The following is a 25,703-nucleotide window of genomic DNA, read 5'->3' as shown; positions in this document are numbered from 1 at the left end:
TATGGGTCTGAGAAGTGACGACAGGCGGGTGCTAAGCAGTGACGGCAGGAAACTGCGGTACTGAGCTACAGAAACAACAAGGAGGCAGAGGATTGGGCAGCGGAAAAGAAGACTGTGGTGACTATGGTTCTCTGAAGAAGAAGAAGAAGAAGAAGAAGAAGAAGAAGAAGTCTCCTCCTATATACACTCCGGGGAGGGTTTACCCTAACCCCCGACCCTGACCCTGCCCCGCCCCGATCAAACCCGTTCCGCTTCCGGGTTGGGTTTAAACTCTCCCGAAACGGGCAGGGCCGGGTTAGGTGCCCGCAAGTTTGGGTACTCCTGCCACCCCTATAAGAGAGGCGCTACATTGCGGCAGTTTTTTTCATGAAACTGTCACAAAATCAAACGCCGACGCCGGCCGCTAAGGAAAATGTCTTAGTTATTGGCGCGGGAATAAGGTTTTGCGGCAGTTTCCAGCAACCGCTATTATAAAAGCCACTAAATCAGTATTTTGTGGCAATTAATTTAGCAGCAGTTTTAAACCGCCGCGATATACAAGTATTAGGATTTAAGTCATTTTTCGCTGGCGGTTACGAACCGCAGCAATGTTCTTACACTTTTTAATTTAGGGCTATTTGTGGCGGTTATAAATCCGCCGTTAATTTCAATACAAATTAAAAAAATGGATTTTTTTGTTTAAGTTCAATGATATATTTTTTGGCCTTTTTTAAAATTTTTAATACTATAAATCTTAATATTTTTCATCTATTGAATCTAAACTTATGGCAAAAGCAAAAAGATTAATTAAAAAATAAAATAATATATTTCTAAAAATATCAACATAATAAATCTCTTGCTAAGAACTAATGAAGTAAACTGCAAACATAAGCCATGTGAAGCCTGCTTAGTTACCCTCAATCAGATGCATCACACATGCTTTATATATACTCTCCCATACTTTTATAACGCATTATGAAATTAAACATGAACTAGGTGAGGTACTAATGATGTATGTATATTACTTTTGTTAATTAAATTTCTATCTCACTCCCAGGTTCAACTAATAGCCAAGAACATTGTCTTATTGGATACAATATGTAAATTTCCTATGTACAATGATGGAAACAAAGGAAAAATGAAAGAAAATAGAATTAAAGCTCAGAACTAAGACAAAACTACACACATATCACAATATTTGTGTGTTTTAAAACTATCCAATCGATGCTTGTCTAATGACGAGAAACAAACAGATCACTCTTCGTCTGAATTAAAATCCTAAACCGGCAGCCTCTTTGGTCCTTTGATACGATTTGGTTCCCTTCTAACTGGTCAAATGATACTCTTAACCATTTGATTTGCTGATAGGGTATACAGATAACATGAGCAAAGAGATCTCTTATGCGAAAAACTAACAACAAATTAAAACATATCTTTTGTATGAAAAGAAAATTTAATCGATTATGATGATCAAAACCACAAGACCACTTTCTATGTAGGGGTACATAAATCCTACTATGCAATCAATTTCGAAACTCCTAGTTAAATTATGTGCTTAAATCTACACTGCCATATTCCAATCACAAGTTCACAACAAATCTACTAAATTTAAACAAACACAGAACAATAAATAGAAAAACTAAATCAATTAAAAGAGCTCCTATATTCTAACTTTTATTTAACCATTTTGTTCCTTTCGAAATAACAAATTGACTATATTACATTGAAATAGAAGATTAAATGGTGTAAATAGAGCTACAGAGTTTACATGCATGCTTGTCACTAAAATGTTCATTAGTAGAGATCTTGCAAGTTGAAATTCCACCTGGTGTGCAATGACAAATTTACTATGTGGAAAGGAAGGGGAAAACATATTTTTCTTTTCAAAAGAACCTAAAAGAAATCATGCATTTTTAAATTCAAATGATAACAAAATTAGCAAATAGATTTTTACCATTTCACCATACACAACATCGACAACTTGATCAAGTCTATCTTGATGCCTCAACAAGAATGAACACAAATGATCAGTATAGAGTTGTTTTGCATCCTGTTCAACAAGCACCATATAGTTTTGTTAATTTACTATTACCCAATGTACCGGAAATGTTATCCCGTAGACAAGGACAACTAAAAGAGAAGTAAAATATCATAATATAATATATCCTGCTCAAGAGCTAAAAAAGATAGTATTGACTAACTAACTAACTAACTAACTAACTAACGAAGCAAATTTTCTGAAAACACGGCAAGAAAAGCAGTAATGTATAGACGTTTGATTAAGCTTACATTAATAGTAGGAAGCTGTAGCCAAACAAGAAATGCAAACTTCATGTGGTAATAGAGTGGGAACCTGATTAAATATGATAAGCAAACACTTAGATCCCAGAATAATCCAAGCAAAATGTTAAATATAAAAGCAAAACAATCAAAGCAAGATAGAAATTCTCAATATAATTGGTTCGAGGCATCAGGAGAGCATTAATTGTGGAAGATCACAAGAAGAAAACATTGGAAGCAAATAACAAGAAAACATAGAACTAGCTACTTTAACTATGAAGACCTGAAATAAATACATAGGAAAGTTTCTAAGAAGAAAAAAAAGATTAATCATTACAGTTAACATAGACAAATGAAATAAACATGTGGAGATAATGATGACTCGACCGTACTAGGAAAGTAACTTTTTTGCAAACATTTCTGCTTCACTGAAACATCCATAAGCTGGAAAACCATAAGAGAGATCAGTGTTAATATACCCATTTTACAGATTAAACCATCAACTCAACGAACTCTTACAAAAAATATAAATAAAAAATAAAATATGCAGAATAGCAAGTTCAACTAGGCAACCCAAAAGGACTAAAAACTTAAACTTGCACAGATGATTATCAAAAGTTATTTTCGCTCAGTTGGGAATTCTTCCAACATTGTCAATCAAATTCGAATGATACAAACACAACTAATTATTATAACTTATAAGCACTAACAATTACAAGATTTCAGGACAAGTATATGACAGGGATCAATGTAAGCAATTTTGTATTCATTGAGAAGGAAGGAAAATTAGGAACCTGCCGAATACAATAACCACTTGTGCTTATCATTTTCGTCTTTACTCTCAATAGCCTTAAAGGTGGAGTAAACGGGTATCACAACCCTATAGAAGAGAAATACTAATAAAAAGTGCTAGAAGTTGTATCTTGGGACTTTTATTGTCCAAATGCTTCTTAGGTATCTTTATCCTTTGCTTGCCTTCAAATTTAATCAGTTCAGTAGATAAGATCAAAAACAACATAATCAAGAAAAACCCACAGTGTCCAGAATAAGTTATAAAGAAGCAATCAACATACTTAAGATCCAAAACCAAAACATAAAAACTGAATATCAAGTTAACAAGGAAAAAAAAGGACACAGTTTCACTTTTGCCTATTTGACACCTAACTCACTAAGCCATAGTGTATGAATTACCAACAGTAAATAAAGGCAAACACTAGCAAAAGGTTAGGAACCTAGTATAAAGTGATAATTGAAATTACATAAAATTAATCACAAACCAAAAGCATACAAAATATCTATATCATACGTGTATTATCGATTTGAAGACAGAGTCTTCACTTTAGCAATCCATTAATGAGAATATGAGAGACAAAAAGAAATTACAAAGCATACAATAAATCCAAGTAAATGTACATTTAAATCTCTACCTCTAAAAAGCCACAATTAAACCCAACTAATAGAAGATATAGAAAAAATAGCCAAATTTTGAGGAAAAAAAAAGGATTCAAATTTTGTAAGTGATCAAGAGTGAAAACAAGAAAGAAAGAGCAATGGTGAAGAACGAACTAAAGGTTTAGGAAGAAAGTAGAAAGATCATAGATAGAGGACTGAGGAACCTTTAAATTAAAATGCATTATAGGAATGGAATGGAATGCTACTTGCAATATACTACTAACTACAGGTTTCAATTAGTTTTATTATCAGCAATGTTTATTGTGTTCACAAGTAATAATTGAAAAATTCCAAATATGGGTTCCACAACATGGTGCCTGATGCGTGAGTATCTTTCCTATCTTTTCCTAGTGAATTTGCATCTAATTTATTGAGTTTAGTAAAGAATTAATTATCTTCTATCTAATATGGATGCTACTTTGAGTCGTGTGCAATTTTGTTTATTTTAGGTAGCATTCGGCTGGATTTGATTGAGTTTCTACAGCACAAGAATCAAAGGAGATGGCATCGAGGAGCGACGCGTACGCGTGACTGACGCGTGCGCGTGATTTGGAGCTTCCATGGCGACGCGTGCGCGTGACTGACGCATACGCATGATTTGAAGAATTGCACAGCGACGCGTGCGCGTGACTGACGCGTCCGCGTGACTTGTGGAAAAAGACCATCGACGCGTACGCGTGACTGACACGTACGCGTGACATGCGCCACGAGCAGAAAACACTGGGGGTGATTTCTGGGCCCCATTTTAGCACCCAAGTTAGGCACGGATCCAGTGAAGTCAAGTGGTTCCCACGTTACAAGACGCGGAGTAGTTAGTTAATTCTGATTTAAATTCAAATTTGATTTTAAAATAGGAAAATATATTATTTTAATTTTAAAAATTAGATTTTAAATTAATTAGGATTAGTTATAAAAAGGAAAGACTTCTCTTCTATTGAGGAGGTTCCATTAGGGGGGATTCCATTAGGGAATTCTATACCAATTTACATTCTGCATTCCATGAGCAACTAAACCTCTATTGTTAAGGTTATGAGCTCTGTCTATTTGTATGGATTGATTTTATGGCTTTTTCTATTTTAATTCATGTGTGGATTTATAATTTAAGAATTATTTTCGCTCTTTATCTTATGAATTTGGGTGGAACAGAAGTATGACCCTCTTTCTATTTGAGTTCTTGTAAAATTTGGAAAAGCTCTTTACTTGAACAATAGTTTGAAAACATATTCTCCTAAATTTTAATTATTTGGATTTAACAAGATATGTGACATATAATCCTCTTATTTTTGGGAAATTAGAATTTTTGTGGCATATAAACTGGAATTTGAACTTCACCCTCTAATTGAAATTAATTGACCAAGACATTGGCAGTCGATGAATTCTAGAGGAGCCTAGAAAGGTCTAAGAAATTATGGTCTAGTCACATATAGTTTGCCATAAATTAAATCCTACACGATTAAAATAGTTAGTAAGAAAAGTTAATCCGGAAAAATAGATAACTCTGAAGCCTTAACTATTTCTCCAATATTTTATTTTCAATTTATTTACTTGCGTGTCTGCCTTCTGATGTTTTCAATTTAAACATTTTGAACATCTCAAAACCATTTTCTGCTTGCCTAACTAAGCTAATCATTTAACCATTGTTGCTTGGTCCATCAATCATCGTGGGATCGACCCTCACTCACCTGAGGTATTACTTGGTATGACCCGGTGCACTTGCTGGTTAGTTTGTGGGTTATAAAATCCCGCACCAGTGCCTGTTCATCAAAGAATGTGATGAAAGTAAGTGGAGAAGAGATTAAGGATTTCACACACCATGGAGGGGGAAGCAGGGATTTCACAGACTGTGGAGGAAAGGTGAAAAGTCGACGCTGGGGAAATAAGGACGGATGTCAGCCGCGCTACTCCACAACCACACAAACACGAAGTGTAGAGCAGATCTTAAGGATTTCTCACACACCGTGGAGGATGGAGCAGGGGTTTCATGTACTATGGAGGAGGCACGAAAGGTCGACGCCGGAGAGAGGATGATGGATGGGAAGCAGTGGCGCACTGTGGAGCAGCGACTTTAGAGTTTCGGGTGCTTCCAATATGTTTTTGCGGGTTTTTAGAGCTACAGCTGTGGGAAAAATTGTTGGTTATTAGATAAAATAAGATTGAATAACTAAGTTAATTAGGATAAAGATCTTGATTACTGGCGGTTCTTCATGCAGTAGCCGCTCTTCAAGCAGAAGTTACGGCGGCAGAGTGACAATAGCTGGTATTTTCGTTAGCTGCAGCAGTTGGATTAACGGCCAACAATTTTTGGCCGCTATCCTCCACCTTTGTTGTAGTGTAAGAATACATTCCACACCTAACAAATGTTAATAACATGCCAACTAACCTATTTTATGTTACCAAAACATAATCCATTATACTCATGTATAAACACTAAATCTATAAAAGTACCATAACTATAATTATATGCTTATTTATTTAAAAGAGAAAAACAACAACACTAACTTGGAAGTCGATCGCTCCCGCAATGTACTAAATCGCATTCAGGCAACTGACGTCATTGTCCCGTGCATCTGTGCACGCCATAACGTCTAAGTATCTAAAAAATACCAAGAAAACATCTGACAAAGGGAGAAATGAAGGTTAAGGGGGAAGGACTGTGATACTTGAGACGCTGTGAACAAGTTCCTTATATATGCGCATCTAAGCCTTATCTCGTTTACATTGTAAACGAGATAAGCTACATGTCATAACACATGTGCAAACACAATATGTAGACCTCGTGACATGTCTTAAGCTACGTGTCATAACATGTGTGCAAACACAATACGTGGACTTCGAGACGTGTCTTATCTTATTTACAGCGTGTCTTATTTGGCAAGGATACTCCTTTCCGAGCTATAGGTCAACTTCATTCTTCCTAGAACTACAGTGGCTCAGCTTGGAAGCAAAGTACTCTCGTGAATTTGAACCCAAGCGTGGTACATACAAAAAAGACTCTGACGTTCAAATCAATAAAAAATTTTAACAGAAACGAGTATAATATCGGTGATGGTATTGTTAGTTGTCTGTATGTGGAGGGTTTTTCCTTGATTTATAACCTTTAAGTTTGAATCATTCGTCTGTTAGTTGTGACTGACTAGTTGCGTGATCTTTGGAAAAGAGTCGGTTATGATAAAGAGTTTGATTTAATTTAAATTTTGTTTTATCTTACCAAGGTATAACCCATTTTTTTTTCGACGTATAAGAGATACGATACAATTAGAATAGTAAAATTATCATGAAAGGTTGATGTTGTAACATATTTTTTTTCCCTTGAATCTTAACCTTTCTCAAATGAACTATTTATAATCTATAATAATGATATATTACTAATATTTTTATAAAATACTTGAGGAGGCTCCATTGTTCCTAAAAGACCCGTCCCTGTTAACAAGGTCTTTATAGAATTAGTAAAGAATATTTTATATAAAATGTTTTACTGAATATATAAAGTAAATATAAAATTTTAAAGGTTTTATATATTTAATGTATCGAAAAAATTAAAAGTTTTATTTACTTTCTTAACCGTCTTTAATCAAATTCTTAAATCAGTATTGCAATAATATTGGTTATTGGATGTTCAAATAATATTATTTATTTAGATTAATCAAAATTTAAGGACTTAACAATGAGATTAGCAAATCGGGCATAATTAGTAAGTTGTCATTTTAATTAATAATAAGTCAACTGCATTACTCAAGTACTGAATGAATTACCCAATTTTAATGTGCTGATGAAAGGGAATGGGAAAAGGTTATATATGAGATTAAAAATGATATAAATGTGGAATAATTTAACAAGGAATTGCCGTTAGCACGGATATCTTCTTTATAAATTACATATTTTTCAAGTAATATATTCTAGATCGATTTTCAAGATTTTTTTTAATATTTTAATTTTTATTATTATTTAATAAAAAATATCAGTCTTTCAATTTTTTTAATATTTTTAGATTAACTTTTTATTTAGACGAATAATTTAATATAATTAAAAACTAATTTATTTAACGAAATCAATAAAAGTTTAAAATTGAATAACCTTAATTAAACAAAAGGACATTGGGTCATTCAAATAAAGACATGCAATGTTTACTATTGCCGTTAATGCATACAGGAAATTCATATTCCTTGTTTGTTCGGTGCCGAGTGAAATTAAATATGCAACCTACTATTGGTTCCATTGTCAAACACATGAAGTACTTGAGAGTTGAGAGAGTTGAGATGCATATAGCGTTCTCAAATTACTATTACACTATTTGTTTTGTGTTTACGCGAAGTTGATTATTCTCTTATATAACCATCATATCAATTTCAATCTTTTTGGATCCAACATCGGATTCTTAAAACTACAGTTGTAAAAAAAATGTAGTAACAAAGAAAAAGATATGATTGTAAGAATAATACAAATAATGAAGTGTTGTTCTATAAACTTTTTTTTTTCATTAGAGAAACATTACCTAAAGGGGTTTTACATCCATACATACACATGTGGTTTAGCATTGAAACATTGAGATGCGACAACGCTAGATTGAAGATATCACACACAGAAAGGAAAGGGCAATACTGGCCCATAGAGATCATTACGGGGATAATAGGCCATTTCTTTGTATAAAGTCAATTAGTCATGAATGCATTATCGCTTTAGGAATCAAAGTCCTACGGAAAAAAATAAAGAATAAAATACAACAAACAGTATGTAAATCAAGTAGAGAATAATTAATATATTGTTATACCACGTACAAAATCACCAAACCCACCATCACTTTATATTTGCGCATTATAACGAATAATAATATGAACATACATGTAGTAGTACACACTGTTATAGTGGTGTTAGATGGAGGACCAGTAGCGACTATTGTTTATTTTTTATATTTTATTTTTTGCCCACAAAATTCTAATTGTTACCTTCTTTCCCATTCTTAAGTATTCAATAAAATTCTTTATTAATTTTAGTTAAAACTATTTGTTTGGATTTGGTCCATCCAATTCACGCTTATGTAATCCTGCTCCTTATTTTGTTGACCATACGGTGATGCGGTCCATAATATAAACATTTATGATTTAAACCAAGGAAAAGTTTGTGAAAAAAGGATAGCAGTGCTAGCGTAAAAACAGTCCGTAATGTATCTGAGTGGCTTCTCGGCTTAGTTCATGAATAATCACTTAAATTAAGCCTAAAAAATTTTTTATATATATATAGTCTAAGAAGTTTTAAATAAATTAAAGGTCAACAATAACACAAGCTCCAAAGGTAATGTAGCTATTCCTGATTGATGAAATCATTGATACTTCCATCAAAGCCCTCTCCATCCATATGCATTTGCAAAAGCAGGTACGGATCCAGAACATTGATGATGGGGACCAACGAGTAATTAGATTGAGTCCATGAGATTATGAGAGACTACCTGAGACGTCAATTATTGTTTTATTATATCTCTAATTCTTCGTTGAATTTATTATAAACTAAACCCATATAAATTATTATAATTATTCATGTACCGACTACTCTATCTAAATATTGCATCTAACACTTATTAAAAGAGTGTACCGTACCCGCTTTGAGATAATGAATAGGAGTAAAATAGAAGAGCGCTGAGAAGTGAGAACACTGATGATTGATAAACACACAAGATCATAACAACCTCTAATTTATATTCTAGTAAGTACAACTACAACTATATATATATAGGGATAGTGGCAATAAAAAATCCCTTCATATACTATATCGGCATCCATAAGAAGGTTGGAAGGATTTCCAGTCCCAGTTTCATTATATTCATGTGTTTGGCAAAGAAAATGGAGAAAAAGTGGCAAGGATACACATACATACATATATTTGGCTTCCATTATTATCCATCCGAAATACCAAAAATGGATAAGAAAAGGGAAGAATGGTTGTACGTTGGGTGAGGAACAGAGGTCTGGTCGCCTACCGAAAGGAAAAGCCCGGGCCCTATCATTACCAATACCATTTACCAAGGAATCCTATCCACGTGTATGGCCAAGGATTGAGAAATATATTTCCAGTGATGCCTTCAAAAAGAAAGCCTTAAAGGCTGAGACCAACAATGAGATACAAAAAGCTCATTTACAATTTCCCCCCGACTTTATAAAAGTGGTTGAATGAAAAGCAAGAATTGGGGTGGGGGGTGACATTGACATAGAGTAGGAAATAGGGAAAAAATTATTTCGCCCACCGTGGGGCTCGAACCCACGACCACAAGGTTAAGAGCCTTGCGCTCTACCGACTGAGCTAGACGGGCTTGTTAAAAATTATCTTAGTAATATTTTTTAAGATGATTAATATATTCTATTCTGAAGATTGCTTGTGTATCCGGGTAGGAATAAAGTGTAAGGAGGAAAATACAAAGAGCAAGACCAAGAAACACATGATAAAAATCTCTTAGAAATTCGAATAAGATGTTATCTGAAATGTTATTATACATAAATTTGACAATGATCATCTGTGTAATTTTTAAAATAGTAGAAAATTACACTTTTTTTTTTTTGCAAAGGTAATAAGAGGAGGGGAATGAAAGTAGAGTATGTGATTGTTTTTACATTTTACTAATGTTTTTACTTTTTCGTAATAACACTTGTTAAGGAAACAACAAAAAGAAAACTTTTAGTGAAAATTATCATTTTTGTCATTGAAATAATCAGTATGATCTTTTAGTTAATTTCATTAATTAAAAGCAAGTAGTCAGTAGATACTTGTAGCCACATTCAGTTAGCATTTTATAATTGCCATGACAATGGGATGCTATATGACTATCATTACTTGCTCCTTTTTTTTTGTTGGGCGGTATGGTCAGCCCAGAGTAGTTTGTACAGAAAAGAAATGCAATATGATAGAGTTGAGACGTTTGAGGAAACAAACCTGGCTTTTAAGCTTATTTGTCTTTGGGCTTATTCATTTGGTAACGAACGTAAAGAAGTTATAGTTGGATCCATATGGATTGCAGAACATAAAAAGAAACAACATATTGACACAGTCCTAAAATTTCATGGTTCGCTGGGTTTCTTAGATCCTTAGGCTTTTAGCAAGCCATTTGCTCATTGGGCATAGAAAAGTATTGGCAGATGATCCACAGCGAAGATATTAGTCAGCAGTGGATATCCTTGAAAAAAAAAAAACGTTTGTTTGGTTCCTGGGATCCTCTTAGCTAGAAATTAGTCTCCTAGTGTTTGTCTGCATCATTATTATCTTCAAACTAAGGGAACCAGCCTGACCAAAAAAAACTAAGGGAACCAGTGTTTTTAGTAGTAATTGTTTTGCCGCAGTAGGAAGCCTGTCAACAGGTTGGCGACTCATTCATTATTCCAGAATAGTAAATATTTGAGCGTCATCTTCTTGGCCGTACCGCCTAAGAAACCCAATCAAAGTTTATGTTTAATCTTTTTCAGTGAACTGTGAAATTCATTACAATATTTTCACTGTATTTATTCCTTGATTCATTTTCCAAGACCATACATCACCAAAATGAGATAACATTATTTAATCCGCTTCTGTTTCACATAATAAAGGAATTGACCTAAGTAATAAGAAAAGAATATTAAGAGGTGGACGGTCACGGTGTGAGTCGTGTTTGGTTAACTTTTAGGAAAAAGGAGAGAGGAAACGAACGAAGGAAACTATATGAAAGGCATCCATGCATCCCTAAAGGCGAACAAAAGGAGTGTAGGACCCACGCAAGAACAAGAGTACAAGACCCACCAAATAGCTTAGCAGTGGCTGCCCTGCCTTCAAATTCAAAGTGAAGTAGTAGTAAAATTGAAAAAAATAATAAAGAGCTTGACGGTTATTCCTGCCTGGCATAAGTTCCCTCCACACACGCAACCCACGCCCTCAACTTAACTACCATTCTCATATTCTAGCTCCCCTACTTTGTATATAAATCACAAAAACAGTTCTTGAAAACTGATTTTAAATTTTTATATTACTCAGGAACCAACTAATTAACAAGTCCCCTTGCATGTTGCGGAGCAGTTCGCGCCGACGATCGCCGGCGATCCGATCCCGGAGAATCAAACCGCCGCATCCCTCGCCGTCGCCATCTCCGTCGTCTCGTCGGAGGTCCAAAAATAAGTCGAGGCCTGATCTCAAGATCTTGAAGCGCTGCTCATCGGCGCCTCTGCTTCTCTCGAGAGGCAGAGACGATTTCTTCGAATATGAGTTGAAGAGCGAAGGGAGCCTTTTCCGCCCTCAAACCTTCTCCGAAGCCTTCGTTTCTTCCCCTTCTCTCTTTGCTTCCTCTCCAATCCTTGTACCTAACAAGGTATATTTGTTCTAAATGAATGCTTTCAGCTTTAATTTCTCGCCAATCTGCTGCAGCTTTTGATATAACCGTTTCGTTTGTGATTATTGTTCCAGATCGATCATCAAATCCTAGTTTGTTATGTGTAATTACAATTATAATAGTGGATAATTATATTGATTTTAGTTACATCAGAGGTATGAGAAGGAAGCTAAGGTGGTGGTTAATGTAACGGTTGAAGGAAGTCCAGGGCCAGTGAGAACCATGGTGAAATTGGGATCCAGTGTGGATGACACAATAAAGCGCGTGATCGATATATATAGAGAAGAAGGCAGGAGCCCCAGCCTCGACCTTGATGCACCTTCATCAACATTCCAATTGCATCAATCCCATTTCAGTCTCCAAAGTAAGTCGCTGATTAATAATACTAATAATAAGAAAAAATATAAATTGACAATAAAAATAACAATTGATATATCAGATATTCAATTTATTAAAATGATTATTCTAATATTAAAATTTAGATAAACAATTTAAAATATAATATATTTTTATTTTATTAAACTAATTTTAGAACTCATTATTTATATTATTTATAAAAATTATTATCTATCTAAGTTTAAATAATATAATATTATTAGCCGAACATATAATACTATAATATAAAATGACATATATTATAGAATTGGCAAATTAAACGCGGTAGCTTATTATTATACAGTGGATTTGACAGAGTTTTAGTTGACTTTGTTGCTTCTTGCTTGGTAGGTTTGGACAAATCAGAACTGATCGGGGATGTAGGTAGTAGAAGTTTTTATCTACGGAAGAGTAATGGAACATCTGGCATGGATTCATTTCACTCAGAAAGTACACCCGAATTAGTTACACATAGCTCTGTTCCAAAAACTCCGTCTCCGTTCTTTCTAGAGTCTTTTATAGCCGGGAAGATCAACAAAATCGTAAGAAGGGCTAAAAGGCTCTGGAACATGATAGTTTGCTCGCAGTAAGGCCCGTAGGAATTCTATTTTCCTTCTGTATATAAACCTCCAACGGTGTCAACTGTCAACTATCACGGAAAAGCATGGCATCCATTTTTATGTTGCTTTTTCCATGAAACCACCGGACGGGTCTCCGCTGTGCGTAGAATCATTTCCAATTTTCAATACTTGAATTATTTATTTAGTTTAAGAAATATGTTTTTATATCTAAAATTATGAACACTTAATTTAATTTGAAAATAGAGAATGAAAATTTGAGTGTGCAAAAGATTACAGTAAAATTTATTTATCTTTTCCGAATGCTCTGTGTTTGTACTTTGTAGTTTGTAGTAGTCGTAGATATGTCGGAGAGAGAATGTTGGACCTTTTGTTAGAAAAAATAATTGAGAGCCGTAGCTTATTGGCTAATTTTTTTGGGAAAAGTATTTTTTTATTTTTAAAATATGATAAAAGTTTTAAAAATATTTATAAATTTTATTTTGTTTTAATTTTGTTTAGAAGTTTTTTATTTGTATCAAATATATTTTCAACAGTTAAATTTTTTAAAAATTTAAGACCCATCTAATAATAATACATAAAAATTATACTTGATTTGTTTGTGTTGAGAGTTGTTTTTATGAAATTATTGTTGAATTGGTCTTAATTTTTTTGAAAATTTAGCCATTAAGGATATATTTAATGCAAATAAAAAATTTTTAGGACAAAATTGAAACAAAATAAAATTTATGGATATTTTTAAAAGGATTAATCTCCACATACAAGCCTTTTCACTATACAAGTTCTGAAAATCCCTAATCCCTAAGCCGCATCTCTTATAGCATGTATATTTCACGCGCCTCCCTAACAGATTTTTCAATCAATCAACACGCAAATATATAACTTACTTTTTTTAATTACTTTTGTGTTTTCTTGTCTTCTCTTTTCGATCTCTTTCGTGCGTTTCTCTCCCCCCTTCTCCTTCGCTGTTTACGTAAGTTTTTCTCTCTATTCTTTTTTTCGTTTTTTACCTTTTTCATTATTTCTGAAATTAAGCTCTGAAATTGTTTTGAAGATAATGAATGATTCAACTAAAGATTATCAGCTGAACCAGAGCGAAGTGGATTTTGAATTTGAATCCAATGAAGTTCATGAGGTGTGATTTAATTCCAGTTAATAATTGAATTTGAATCCAGTTAGTAGTTTATAATTGTGTAGTTGAATAATGCGTGAACTTTGTCTGTGAAATTTGCTGTTCATTATTCCTTGTTTGAATTGAATCTAATGTACTAGTTATATCAGACGTTCGAGTATAAATCAGGAATATTTGGGTGTATTTTAGGAAAGTTTAGTTGTATTTACAGTTTATGACTTTTCATCTCACTGAGGGTGAATTGTCTTGTTCTTTTAGTTGAATTGTTTTAGTTTCTGTTTAATGATGATTCATGAATCTGATTTTTGTTATTTTTTATGATGGTTTTATAGTTCAATTTGCATTCTATAGTTTATGCTTGTTTTAATATCGTGTATTTTTGGTATATTTTGCAGCCCCTCTATGGTATTGATGAGTAGTTTGTTCTTCACATACAAGCGTTTGTCTCATACAAGTATTTACAAGTCTTTTCCTTCTTTTATTGTTTTAAATCTAATCAAGTAGCTGAGGTGTGGTTCAATTCAGAAGAAAAAAATGTAGCATTAGAAGAAACATTTTTCTGTACAAAAATGCTATTTGTACACTAAAATCAGTCACCAATGTATTTGTGTATAAATACATGTGTGATTTAATTTATTTTCAATGTATATTTGTATTCCAGTATGTATTTTATACTGGTGGCTGACTATGGTGGCTAATTTTAGTATACACGTAGCATAACTCATTTCTGTATTTGCACTAAATTTGGGTGTAAAACGAAGATATTTGGGTGTAACACGAAGATATTTGGGTGTATTTTAAGGAATTTTAGGTGTATTTTTATTCTGATAAGTTCTGCATAATTCAGAACTCTTCTTCTTCCTTCTCCTCATCTTCTGCTGGTTCTTTTTTATCATTATCACCATCTTCTTCTTCTTCTTTTTTTATTCATCTTTTCCTTTTTGTTTTACCTTCTCAAGTTTCTTCTTGTTTTACTCTCCTAACAAGAATAAAAATAAAAAGTCAAACAAAGAAGAAGAAGAAACACATAATGCTCCAAAATTACTTGGAAAATGATGAACTTACATTCATTTAACTAAAAGAAAGAAAGAAATAAGAAAAAGAAGAAGAAAAAAAATATAGCATTAGCGGAAATATTTTTCTATACAAAAATGCTATTTGTACACTAAAATCAATCACTAAAATCAACCACCAATGTATTTGTGTATAAATACATGTATGATTTAATTTATTTTCAATGTACATTTGTATCCTAATATGTATTTTATACTGATGGCTGACTTTGGTGGCTGATTAGTGTACACATAGCATAACTCATTTCTGTATTTACAGCAAATTTGGGTGTAACAAAAAAATATTTGAGTGTATTTTAAGAAATTTTGGGTGTATTTTTATTCTAATAAGTTATGCATAATTCAGAACTCTTCTTCCTCCTCCTCTTCATCTTCTGTTGGTTCTTTTTTTTCATCATTATCACCATCTTCTTCTTCTTCTTTTTTTCTTATTCATCTTTTTCTTTTTGTTTTACCTTCTCAAGTTTCTTCTTGTTCAAACAAAGAAGAAGAAGAAACATATAATACTGCAAAATTACTTGGAAGATGATGAACTTACATTCATTTAACTAAAAGAAAGAAAGAAATAAGAAAAAGAAGAAGAAGAAAAAAATGCAGCATGAGAGAAAATATTTTTCTGTACAAAAATGCTATTTGTACACTAAAATCATCCACTAAAATCAACCACCAATGTATTTGTGTATAAATATATGTGTGTTTTAATTTATTTTCAATGTATTATTTGTATTTCAGTATGTATTTTATACTGGTGGCTGACTTTGGTGGTTGATTTTAGTGTACATGTAACATAACTCATTTCTGTATTTACGGCAAATTTGGATGTAAACCGAAGATATTTGGGTGTAACACGAAGATATTTGGGTGTAAAATAAAGATATTTGGGTGTATTTTTATTCTGATAAGTTCTGCATAATTCAGAACTCTTCATCTTCCTCCCCCTCATCATCTTCTGCTGTTCTTCTTCATCTTCTTATTTCATATTCTCATAATTCCTTTTTGGAGAAAAAATTAAACAAAGAAGAAAAAAAATACATAATGTAAAATCAAAAGAAGAAGGAGGAGAAATACGATGATGAAGATAAAATACGCGAAGAAAAAGGAGGAGAAACACAAAAAAAATGAGAAGAAGAAGGAAGAAGAGGAAGAGAAGGAGGAACGCGAAGAAAAAATGACAGTTATGATTTTCATCGAGGAAGAAGAAGAATAGTGGTTCTTAATGGTGAAGGGGCGCTTTGAAAACGTGATGCGCGTGTTAACACGTTTTTGTGGGTGAGTGTAGCTTCTGTTGGGTTTGGCCCAACTTGTAAGACTTGTAAACCAAAAAGACTTGTATGTATAGCATGACTATTTTTAAAATTTTTGCCAAACTTTAGAGAATATTAGAAAATTATTGATAATATTTGATATAATACCGTGATATGAAAACTATATAAAATAAAAATAAATCATGAATAATAATTTTAAATAAGTTAAACAATTAAAAAAATAAGTAAATCACAATTTTAAATAAGATAATAAAAAATCATGAATTATTATTTTAATTTTTTAATTAAAAAATTATAATTCATAAAATTATAAATTACAATTTTTTTATTATATAAATTGATACTCATAATTTATATTATGCATCACATATATAAAATACACCAATTTAAATTTATATTAGTAAATTCCAGAACTCCATTTATTATATAGAAAATAAGAAAAATGTTATATATCCTTTAAATTTATTCAGTCATTAGATAAAATTAACTAATGTTTTGAATTTAATTTATTAATTATAATATTTTGTAATAAATTTAATTTTAAAATTTGTAAGAAAATAAAACACATTATGTATCTTTTTTTGGTGAATCTAAAAGGATAGGACCAAGAGACAAAGAATCTTGGTGGTAGAATGCAAGTATACAAAAAAAAATAAAGACAAAAAGAGAGTATTTTAAGGAGTGGTCTTTGTGTCGCAATACAAATAATTGAGAAAAATATTAGGCGACTAAGAAAGAGATAAAAGTGTTTGTAGGTGAAGCAAAAACAAGAGCATAGAAGGTCTCTACCAGTCTTTAGACACAAAGGAAAGAGGAAAAAGGTATATATAGAATCGCAAAGAACCGTAAAACAAGAACGAAAAACTTGGATCAGGTTAAGTGCATAAAAGATGAGAGGTGTTAGCTCAAGAGGAGAAGATCAATGAAAGGAGGAAGAGCCATTTCTACGAGTTATTTTTTGAAGGATAGAAGACTATTCCGAGTCTTGGTCGGTTATGCACGAGAAAAGAAGATTAAAATTTCAACTACTATTGAAGGATTCGAGACTTCAAGATAAAAGAGGCTCTAAAGTGGATGAAAAAATGGCAAGGCAGTATGATCCGATAATATTCCGATTGAAGTTTGGAAGGACCTTGGAGAGAACGATATCAGTTGGTTAACCAAACTTTTTAATGAGATTTTAAGATTAAAGAAGATGTCAGATGAGTGGAGAAAGAATATCTTGGTACCTATCTACAAGAATAAGAAAAATATACAAAATTGTGAAAACTATAGAGGGATCAAGCTCATGAGTCATACCATGAAATTATGAAAAATGGTGATAGAACGGAGGTTGAGACAAGAGACACAAGTAACAGAGAACTAATTTGATTTTATGCCAAACAGATCCACCATTAAAGCGATATACCTATAAAAAGGATGATGGAGAGGTATCGTAGTAATAAACGGGATCTACATATGGTGTTTATTAATTTGGAGAAAAACGTACGATAGAGTGTCAAGGGAGGTTTTATGAAAGGTTTTGAAAAAGAAGAAAGTAAGGATCGCATATATTCGTGCAATTAAAGACATGTATGATAGAGTTACAACTAGTGTGGAGACTCAAGGTTGTGTGATAGAGGAATTTTCTATTGGTATAGGATTACACAAAGGATCATCCTTAAGCCTATACCTTTTCACATTAGCCTTGGAAGTACACACTGAGCAGGATTTGGATCTTCTAAAGTTTGAATTTCACTTTAGAGAGTAATGTGTGATCTTCTACACTTGAATAGTTTCTCTTTCATATTTATTCTAGCCCCACTTATAAAACTAATGGTGAGAGATCACACTTTACTCTCTAAAGTGAAATTCAAACTTTAGAGGATCCAAATCCCACTGAGCATATCCAAGAGCCTGTGCCATGGTGCATGCTTTTTGCCGATGATATCGTTCTTATGGGAGAGTAAAGGAAAGACCTAAATAAGAAGTTGAATTTATAGAGAGAAACTCTAGAAGTGTATGGTCTGCACATAAGCCGTAGCAAGACGGAATATATAGAATGTAAGTTCGGCCGCCGGAGGAATCACCCTAATATAGAGGTAAAGATTAGAGAAAACATTCTACAAAAAGTTAAAAGTTTTAAATATCTTGGTTGCATCATACATGACAATTGAAAGATCGAACAAGATGTAAATAATAGGATCCAAGCAAGTTGGTTAAAATGGTAGAATGCCTTTGGTTTTATATGTGACAAAAAAATACCTTTAAAACTTAAAGATAAATTCTATTACACTATTAGACAGGCTATGCTTTATGTACAAAGTGTTGGACGGCTAAAGGAGAGTACGAACATAAGCTAAGTGTAGCAGATATGAAAATGTTAAGATGGATGAGTGGTCATATGCAATTGGATAGATAAAGAACAAATAGCACCTATTATAAAAAAGATTGTAGAATCGCGTCTCAGGTGATTTGGACATATAAGAAAAAGACTCACTGGACACCCAATCAAAAGAGTGGATGAAATTGAAAATGGATAAAAGATAAAATAGGAACGGAGACACGAGACCCTGGTACATGGAAAGGGGACACTTGCCCCACTAAATTAAAAAAAAAATTCTATATAAATATATATATTTGTCTCAAATATTAGACTTTTTGTTCTACAAAAATTTACAAAATTTTGTCTTGAGATTTATGTTAAAAATAATTTTTTATTAAATTTAATATGTAACAATATTTATTTTGTTAAATTGATTTAATATAAAAATAAAAAATAAATAAATAAATTAACTTTTAAAATTATATAATATTTTTTAATTTTATCTTTTAAATAATCTTACTTGTAACAACTATTTTGGATTAAAAAATATTTTATGTCATAAATATTATAACAAATAAACTTTCTAATAATTCAATGGGTGATAATTAATATTTGAAAATTATAATGAATAGTAGAACAATTGTTTAAAATCATAGAAGTTAAAAAATTATAACTCAGAGCAATGCACACACTTAACACTACCTCGGACAGTGATGCGCCGTCACTCACTCGGGCGAGCCCAGCCCCTCCTAGCATCGAATCGGTCCTTCTCTCCTCTTCTTTGGATGGTGGCGACGAGGCTGATTCAGAAAGCACTCTCTACCGATGAAATCCGCTGTTTGACACGTCATCAATTTGTTCCCTCTTTATAGCAGTGACCGCTTGCTTTCTCCACTCCACTACTAATGACTCGATGAACGCTACTCATGTTCAGTGTTTCATTTCTATTTCTTGCCCTTGTTGAAGTACATTCCCTTCTCCTTCGATTCAGTGCTGCCATGTACTTCCTTGGTTCAACTCCCTCGAATTGCCTCTATTCTGTTCTTTTGATGTGGCGAAAACTCTGAAGCCTGGCCTCTCTTCGAATGGTAATTGCCAAATCTGCCAATTGATGAGTCAGTATATTTTCTTTTCTTAGAGAATAGCATCAATTTCTGCACACTTATCTTTAAATTTATTAAAGATAAGCAATCATAAAACTGACCTCTTGTCTTTGAAACATAAAGGTGGGGTGCAGGTGTGGGGGAGGGTTTTGTTTTTATTTTTTAACATGATTTTTATTATTTATATTAATTATTAAGGGTAATTTGGTAAAAAATAAAATTAAAGTAGAAAATGACGATTTTATAACATTTTGTAACGTTGAGGATGGTTTTAATAACAAAAAAAAAGGCCGGGGACAATTTTAATTTTGGCATCAGACCTTAGGGACGAAAAAAAGTACTTAACCCTTAAAATTACGACTTTCTTTTTAATTTGACCATGAAATAAAATTAGAGTTATTAGTCTGTACTATTAAAAAAATTAATACTATACAATTATATTTGTACAGATAACATGTTCCTAAATTTTTATATGCAAAACTTAAGATTCTGTATTCTTTTGTTTATGCCATAAATAAATATTGTTGTTACTTATAATGATTCGTATTTAAAAGTTTAAAAATTTTTGTACGTATTAATTTTATATTTAATATTAGAACATGATAATTTAATTATTATGTTATTTTACTATTAATGTATGTAGTATTACATTATAAAATATAAAAATTGAAGTGATTATTATATAGTTTAAATGGATTGGACTAAATATGATTGAACTAAATATAAAAATATAAAACAGAATTGTATTATTAAATTTTAGTAATTTTAATTAGTTAATAATATAAAATAAGATAGAAGTGACTATTTATAATTGAATAGTTTTTGTTGATTAGAATAAAAAAATTGAAAAACACTCTAAATAAAAAGTCAAATTAACTTTAATATTAAATTCATAATACGATTTTAATTTTATATAATAGTTAGATAATAGAATAGTAAAAGCAAATGGAAGGATGATTTTAATTAGCATTCGATAAAATATTCATTTAGAATTAAAAAAAAACTAAAAGTATGATATTATTAAAAATAATATATTTTTATGTTTAAAAAATTATATTTAAATAAAATATTTGTAAAATATAAAATTTAGAGTAACATAGCTTCATGAACATTAACCGATTATGAACTAACATAAAATTATAATACAATTTATTTATAAAAAAGTAATCAACAATTAATATTAATAAACATAAAAATCATCCAAACACTTTGATTAAAAATATGAGTGGTTAATTATTATTCATTATTAATAATATTTTGTTCATAATAAAAAATAAAAATATAATTATTCAGATTTAGATTTTAGAAAAATTAACGTTATAAGTAACAAATGATCTATTTTATTATGCATATTATAAATTAATGAATTAAAATAACTGATATAATGAATTATAATTAATTAATTACTATAAATTATTATAACTTATGTAATATTTGAAAAAATAAAATGAATAAGAAGAAAATTAAAAAAATAGAAGAGATAGAATACTACAATAAAATAAATTGAGTGTGAGAGTTTTTTTTTTAATTTCATATCACATTCATTTCAATAATAATAAATAAAAATACGTCAACTTGATATCTAACAGAAAATTATGAGATAAAATTATAACACAATTTTAAAATAAAATCTTAAATTAGACCATAATATCATTGCACGACACAAATTAAAAGTAATTTCATACTACAATACACCATACAAATAGATAAATGGCTTAATTAAGTTTAAATACAAAACTTTTTTTATTTATGCATATAACACCATACATGGTCTATAAATGTTTCATGGCTAACATATTATATATAGCTCCGAATGATGAGCATCAGAGAGTGTAGTACTTTATGTCCACGATAGTTGTCTTTTTGCGACCACATTTCATAGGAAGAAAAAGAATGATTATAAAAACTACCGAATAAAAGAATAATTAATAAACAAAAGATATTTTTTCTAGCATATAAGGTCTTTTATAGTGGTAAAATAAAAATAGAAGAAATAAAATTTTGTATTTTTATATTAGGAATAGAATTCGATATTTATCCTAATAAAATTAAATAACTAATTAGTTATAATTCATGTATTTAAATAAATATAATAAATTAAATAAAAATATTTTTAAGAATTAATCAAATTAATTAGTTGATATAAATTATTAATATAATTAATTTTATTTGATTTATTGAATTCAAAAAAAATAAATTAAAAAATTGTTGATTGAATTAATTAATTGATATAATTAATTTATTATAATTGATTGAATTTAACAAAATAAAAAAATAAATAAAAAATATAGGAGACAATAACTTTTTAATTAAATGAATCTATATTTATTATATTTAATCAGTATAAATAACAAATCATCTATGTTATTATGTACTTTATAAATTAATGAATTAAAATAATTAATATAGTAAATTACAATTAATTGATTGATATAAATTATAATAAATTATATGATAACAAATATAAAAAAGTATTATTCTCAATTTTAAATAATAATTTCGATTTATAAAAATATTGACCATATTTTTATTGACTTCTATTTTCTACACATGCATGTGATATATAACCAAACCAACCATTTTTAGATTTGTTTATCTTCGATCTCCACTTAGATTTGCCTATATCTTGATCGTCCAAGGCTATTCTATGCGACTATGCCAAAATTTGTTTTTCTCAACTTTTACAGCGATAATTTTGAATTGAATTTAATTAAAGAGCCAACTGTTTTTAACCATCAATTTTTTGAAATTATTTTAATTTTACTCTAACTTTTAACTTCTAACTCTAAATTCTAAATTCTAAGGGCTGGTTTGGATTTTTTGTTTTGAGTTTAAAAAATATTTTTTTCAAAAATAAATTACTTTTATTCTATTTTAAATCTATATGTATTTGCTTTTTCTAAGAACTAACAATATCTTATTTTTAAAAAAATAAAAGTAAAAGATGTTAGTTTTTAATACTTGAAATTTTTTTAAAAAAACCTTTGTTTTCTGAATTTTTTTATAATAAATTAAAAAAATATTTTTTAAAAAAATATTTTAACTTATACAAATTATTTTATTATATTTGACTCTATAGAATATATGAAAGTACATAAGAGTACATAGAAATACACAGTAATATAAGAATAAGTCATATTTTTTTTAGAAAAATAATAATTTTTAATTTATAATTAAAAAAAGCATACTTAAATATAATTTATTTTTGAGTACTCCTATGTACTTTATTAATATTATAGAATTTACTGAGGTACTACGAATTTTTCTCAATTAAAACGATATATGCTGGTATTTAAAGTTAAAATAATTTTTTAAAAATATATATTTTTTAATTTATTATAAAAAGAAAATTTCCTTTCTGGACTTTTATATCTATGTTGAGAAAAAAATTAGAAAATTAGTAGGATGTTAGATATATGGGGTCATTTTACTGTACAAATAAATTTTATACCGATTTAATTTGTGGTTATTTTGAAGGAGACGTAATAATTTTCATAACTGGACCAGTAATGTTGAGAAAGTTTGCCATGTTAATGATATTCTAATTATTGTATAATTAAACCATAATGAAGTAGATGGAGTTAGGTAATTGTAACGCCCGGAACCGTCTGTGTACAATATTATTAAGAAGAAGTTGAATTGTTGAGTCACGAAGAATCTTTTCACTTTTTTAATATTTTAATTAAAATAAAAATAAAATAATTTTAAAAGTTATGAATTTTTCACTCATTTTTAAAAGAAATAGACACAAAAAAATACTCATTTTAGCTATAAATTTTTTTTTAATTATAATTAGAATTATTTTTTATAATATATGTTAAAATAATCTATTTGATAATAAAGGACATAAATAAATTTTAGATTTTATAAGAAGTTTAAATTGTTAGAATATACTCTCTAATTTTTTTCATTAGCAATATAGCATATAGTTGTATATAATAATTAAAAAATTTTATTTATACTTCATAATCAATTTTTTTCTTTAGAGGATAAACGAAATAAATATATAAAAAAATTGAAACATCAAAACTGGAAACTATTTTATTTATCGATTATCACTAAATTATAATTTAATATTGAGTCTCCTTAAGGAGCCAATAAAGTATTTGTACAATGTATACAATAGATTGTTTATTTGGTCCAATATGAGTTAAAAATAAAAATTATTCACAAAATAATAAATTTAAAATCACTTATTCAGTTATTTCACATCAAATTTTAAATTTCAAATTCTCCAATTTTAAATTTTAAATTTTAAAAAATTCAGTTAGTTATTTCAAAAAAAATAACCATATAAAATTCTCCAATATTTTTTTCATTTTCCGCCGATGGCCACCCCACCTTCATCAATAATCATCCAATTTCACTGTCGCTACTTAGCTTGTCATACGCCACTCACCCTTAATAAAAATAACCATCCACTTAAAGATAAAAATAATCATCCAAATACTTAATGAATTGAACATCTAACATATTTTAATTATATATAACTAAACTCAATTCAATCAAAATAATCATTTACATAAAAATAAAATAACCATATGCATACCTATTAAAATGACCATCCTAAATTGACCATTAAAATAGAATAAACAGAAGAAAATATTATTGTGGTAAAACATAATTTTGAATGACTAGTCATGACAAAAGTGGCACTATTGTGAAACATAGGGCTCAAATCATGAAAGAAGCTAACCATGCTTGTATTCGAAAAAGAAGAAGAGTATGGTGGTATCATTGGTGAGAAGAGGCTTGAAGGAATGAGAGAAAGCGAAGCCGGTTCGGAAGAGAGGCACGAAAATAGCGACAGCAACGTTAGGCTAAGCGTCGGAGGGCGAGGCACATCCGAGGCGCATCGGACTGACTGGCGGAGGTGAAGACGGTGTCGGTGGAAGGATGCGGCGGCTTCGGTATGGCCGGCGAAAAATTCAGTGACGCAAGGTGAGAACCGGAGAAGATGACGGTGAGTTTTGAACGTGTATTAAAAGTTACGGTAAGATTAGAAATAACCGTATATAGTGTGAATGGATTTAAATACTAATATTAATTTTCAAATTTTAAAATTTAAAATTAAATAATTAATTAAAGATCTAATTTTTAATTTTAATTTTTTAATTTATTATACACATTGTACATAATTAATATTAGTTTCCAATACTTTCTCTTTAATATTATGTCATGGGTAAAAATAATTCATTATTCAATAGATTATAACAAATTTGAAAGTGAATCTTAAACGTTGATTAAAATAAGAAATATTGGACTCTTGTATTAAAAAAGGTTCCCTAAAAATTTTAAAATGTGAATCGACAAAAGTAATATTGTTGATTTAGAAAAAAATATACTACAAAAAAGATTTATTTGGTATCAAAAATTGATGAAGATGTGATTTGAACCTAATTTTTTTTTATACTATATGCTTCTCTTGCTGCTAAATTATAGTATTTTTGTTATTTTATATACTAACTATTAATTATATAATAAAATCGTATAATACTTTTTTTAGATATTATTTTAATTTTACATGTACTTATATTTATTGATTATAATTTGTTAAAATTTAATTATTTTTAAAATATTAGTTGAGATATGTGTTTTAAATTTTAATTTTAAATTTTTTATTATTTTATATTTTTTATTTATATAAAATCGATTTTACTGATTCAATTAGTGACTCATTAATTGATCTAATAAATTAAACCAGTAAATTAATAGTCTAATTAGTTCGATTCTTATAACTATGATAACAATTTTATCATTTAACAATATAGATCACTTGATAATAAGGTGTTTAATTTTAAAAAACTTTTATTAAAGAGTTAA

General features: G+C 30.0%; 1 protein-coding gene, 1 non-coding gene and 1 pseudogene across 3 annotated transcripts; 1 reads left to right on the top strand and 2 right to left on the bottom strand.

The window, feature by feature from the left end:
• Positions 1-1,882: 1,882 nt before the first annotated feature.
• On the bottom strand, positions 1,883-6,266 carry LOC107488111 (HVA22-like protein k; annotated as a pseudogene).
• Positions 6,267-9,939: 3,673 nt separating this feature from the next.
• On the bottom strand, positions 9,940-10,012 carry TRNAK-CUU (transfer RNA lysine (anticodon CUU)). The gene has a single exon. It is a non-coding gene; the product is annotated as a tRNA-Lys (tRNA).
• Positions 10,013-11,461: 1,449 nt separating this feature from the next.
• Positions 11,462-13,305, top strand: LOC107488194 (uncharacterized protein At4g22758). 2 transcript variants are annotated; one of them, XM_016108897.3, is made up of 3 exons: positions 11,462-12,028; positions 12,203-12,413; positions 12,776-13,305. In XM_016108897.3, exons 1-3 carry the CDS (start codon positions 11,726-11,728, stop codon positions 13,012-13,014), a joined length of 753 nt encoding a protein of 250 aa, XP_015964383.1. In that variant the 5' UTR covers positions 11,462-11,725; the 3' UTR covers positions 13,015-13,305. The 2 variants fall into 2 exon arrangements, with proteins under 2 accessions (XP_015964383.1, XP_015964382.1); XM_016108896.3 differs by having other exon boundaries at positions 11,465-12,028; positions 12,194-12,413.
• Positions 13,306-25,703: the final 12,398 nt, after the last annotated feature.

Source organism: Arachis duranensis, chromosome 5 (assembly GCF_000817695.3).
Source record: "Arachis duranensis cultivar V14167 chromosome 5, aradu.V14167.gnm2.J7QH, whole genome shotgun sequence".
Classification (NCBI taxonomy): domain Eukaryota; kingdom Viridiplantae; phylum Streptophyta; class Magnoliopsida; order Fabales; family Fabaceae; genus Arachis; species Arachis duranensis.
The sequence above is the reverse complement of the archived record's forward strand: the minus strand, read 5'-3'. Positions and strand labels throughout refer to the sequence as shown.

What these genes read in the sequence shown, in the direction of transcription:
- LOC107488194 (XM_016108896.3), top strand. Translation starts at nt 11,726, where the DNA reads ATGTTGCGGAGCAGTTCGCGCCGACGATCGCCGGCGATCCGATCCCGG. An exon ending in CAATCCTTGTACCTAACAAG is followed by an intron (nt 12,029 to 12,193) that starts GTATATTTGTTC and finishes TATTGATTTTAG; the next exon opens with TTACATCAGAGGTATGAGAA. An exon ending in ATCCCATTTCAGTCTCCAAA is followed by an intron (nt 12,414 to 12,775) that starts GTAAGTCGCTGA and finishes CTTGCTTGGTAG; the next exon opens with GTTTGGACAAATCAGAACTG.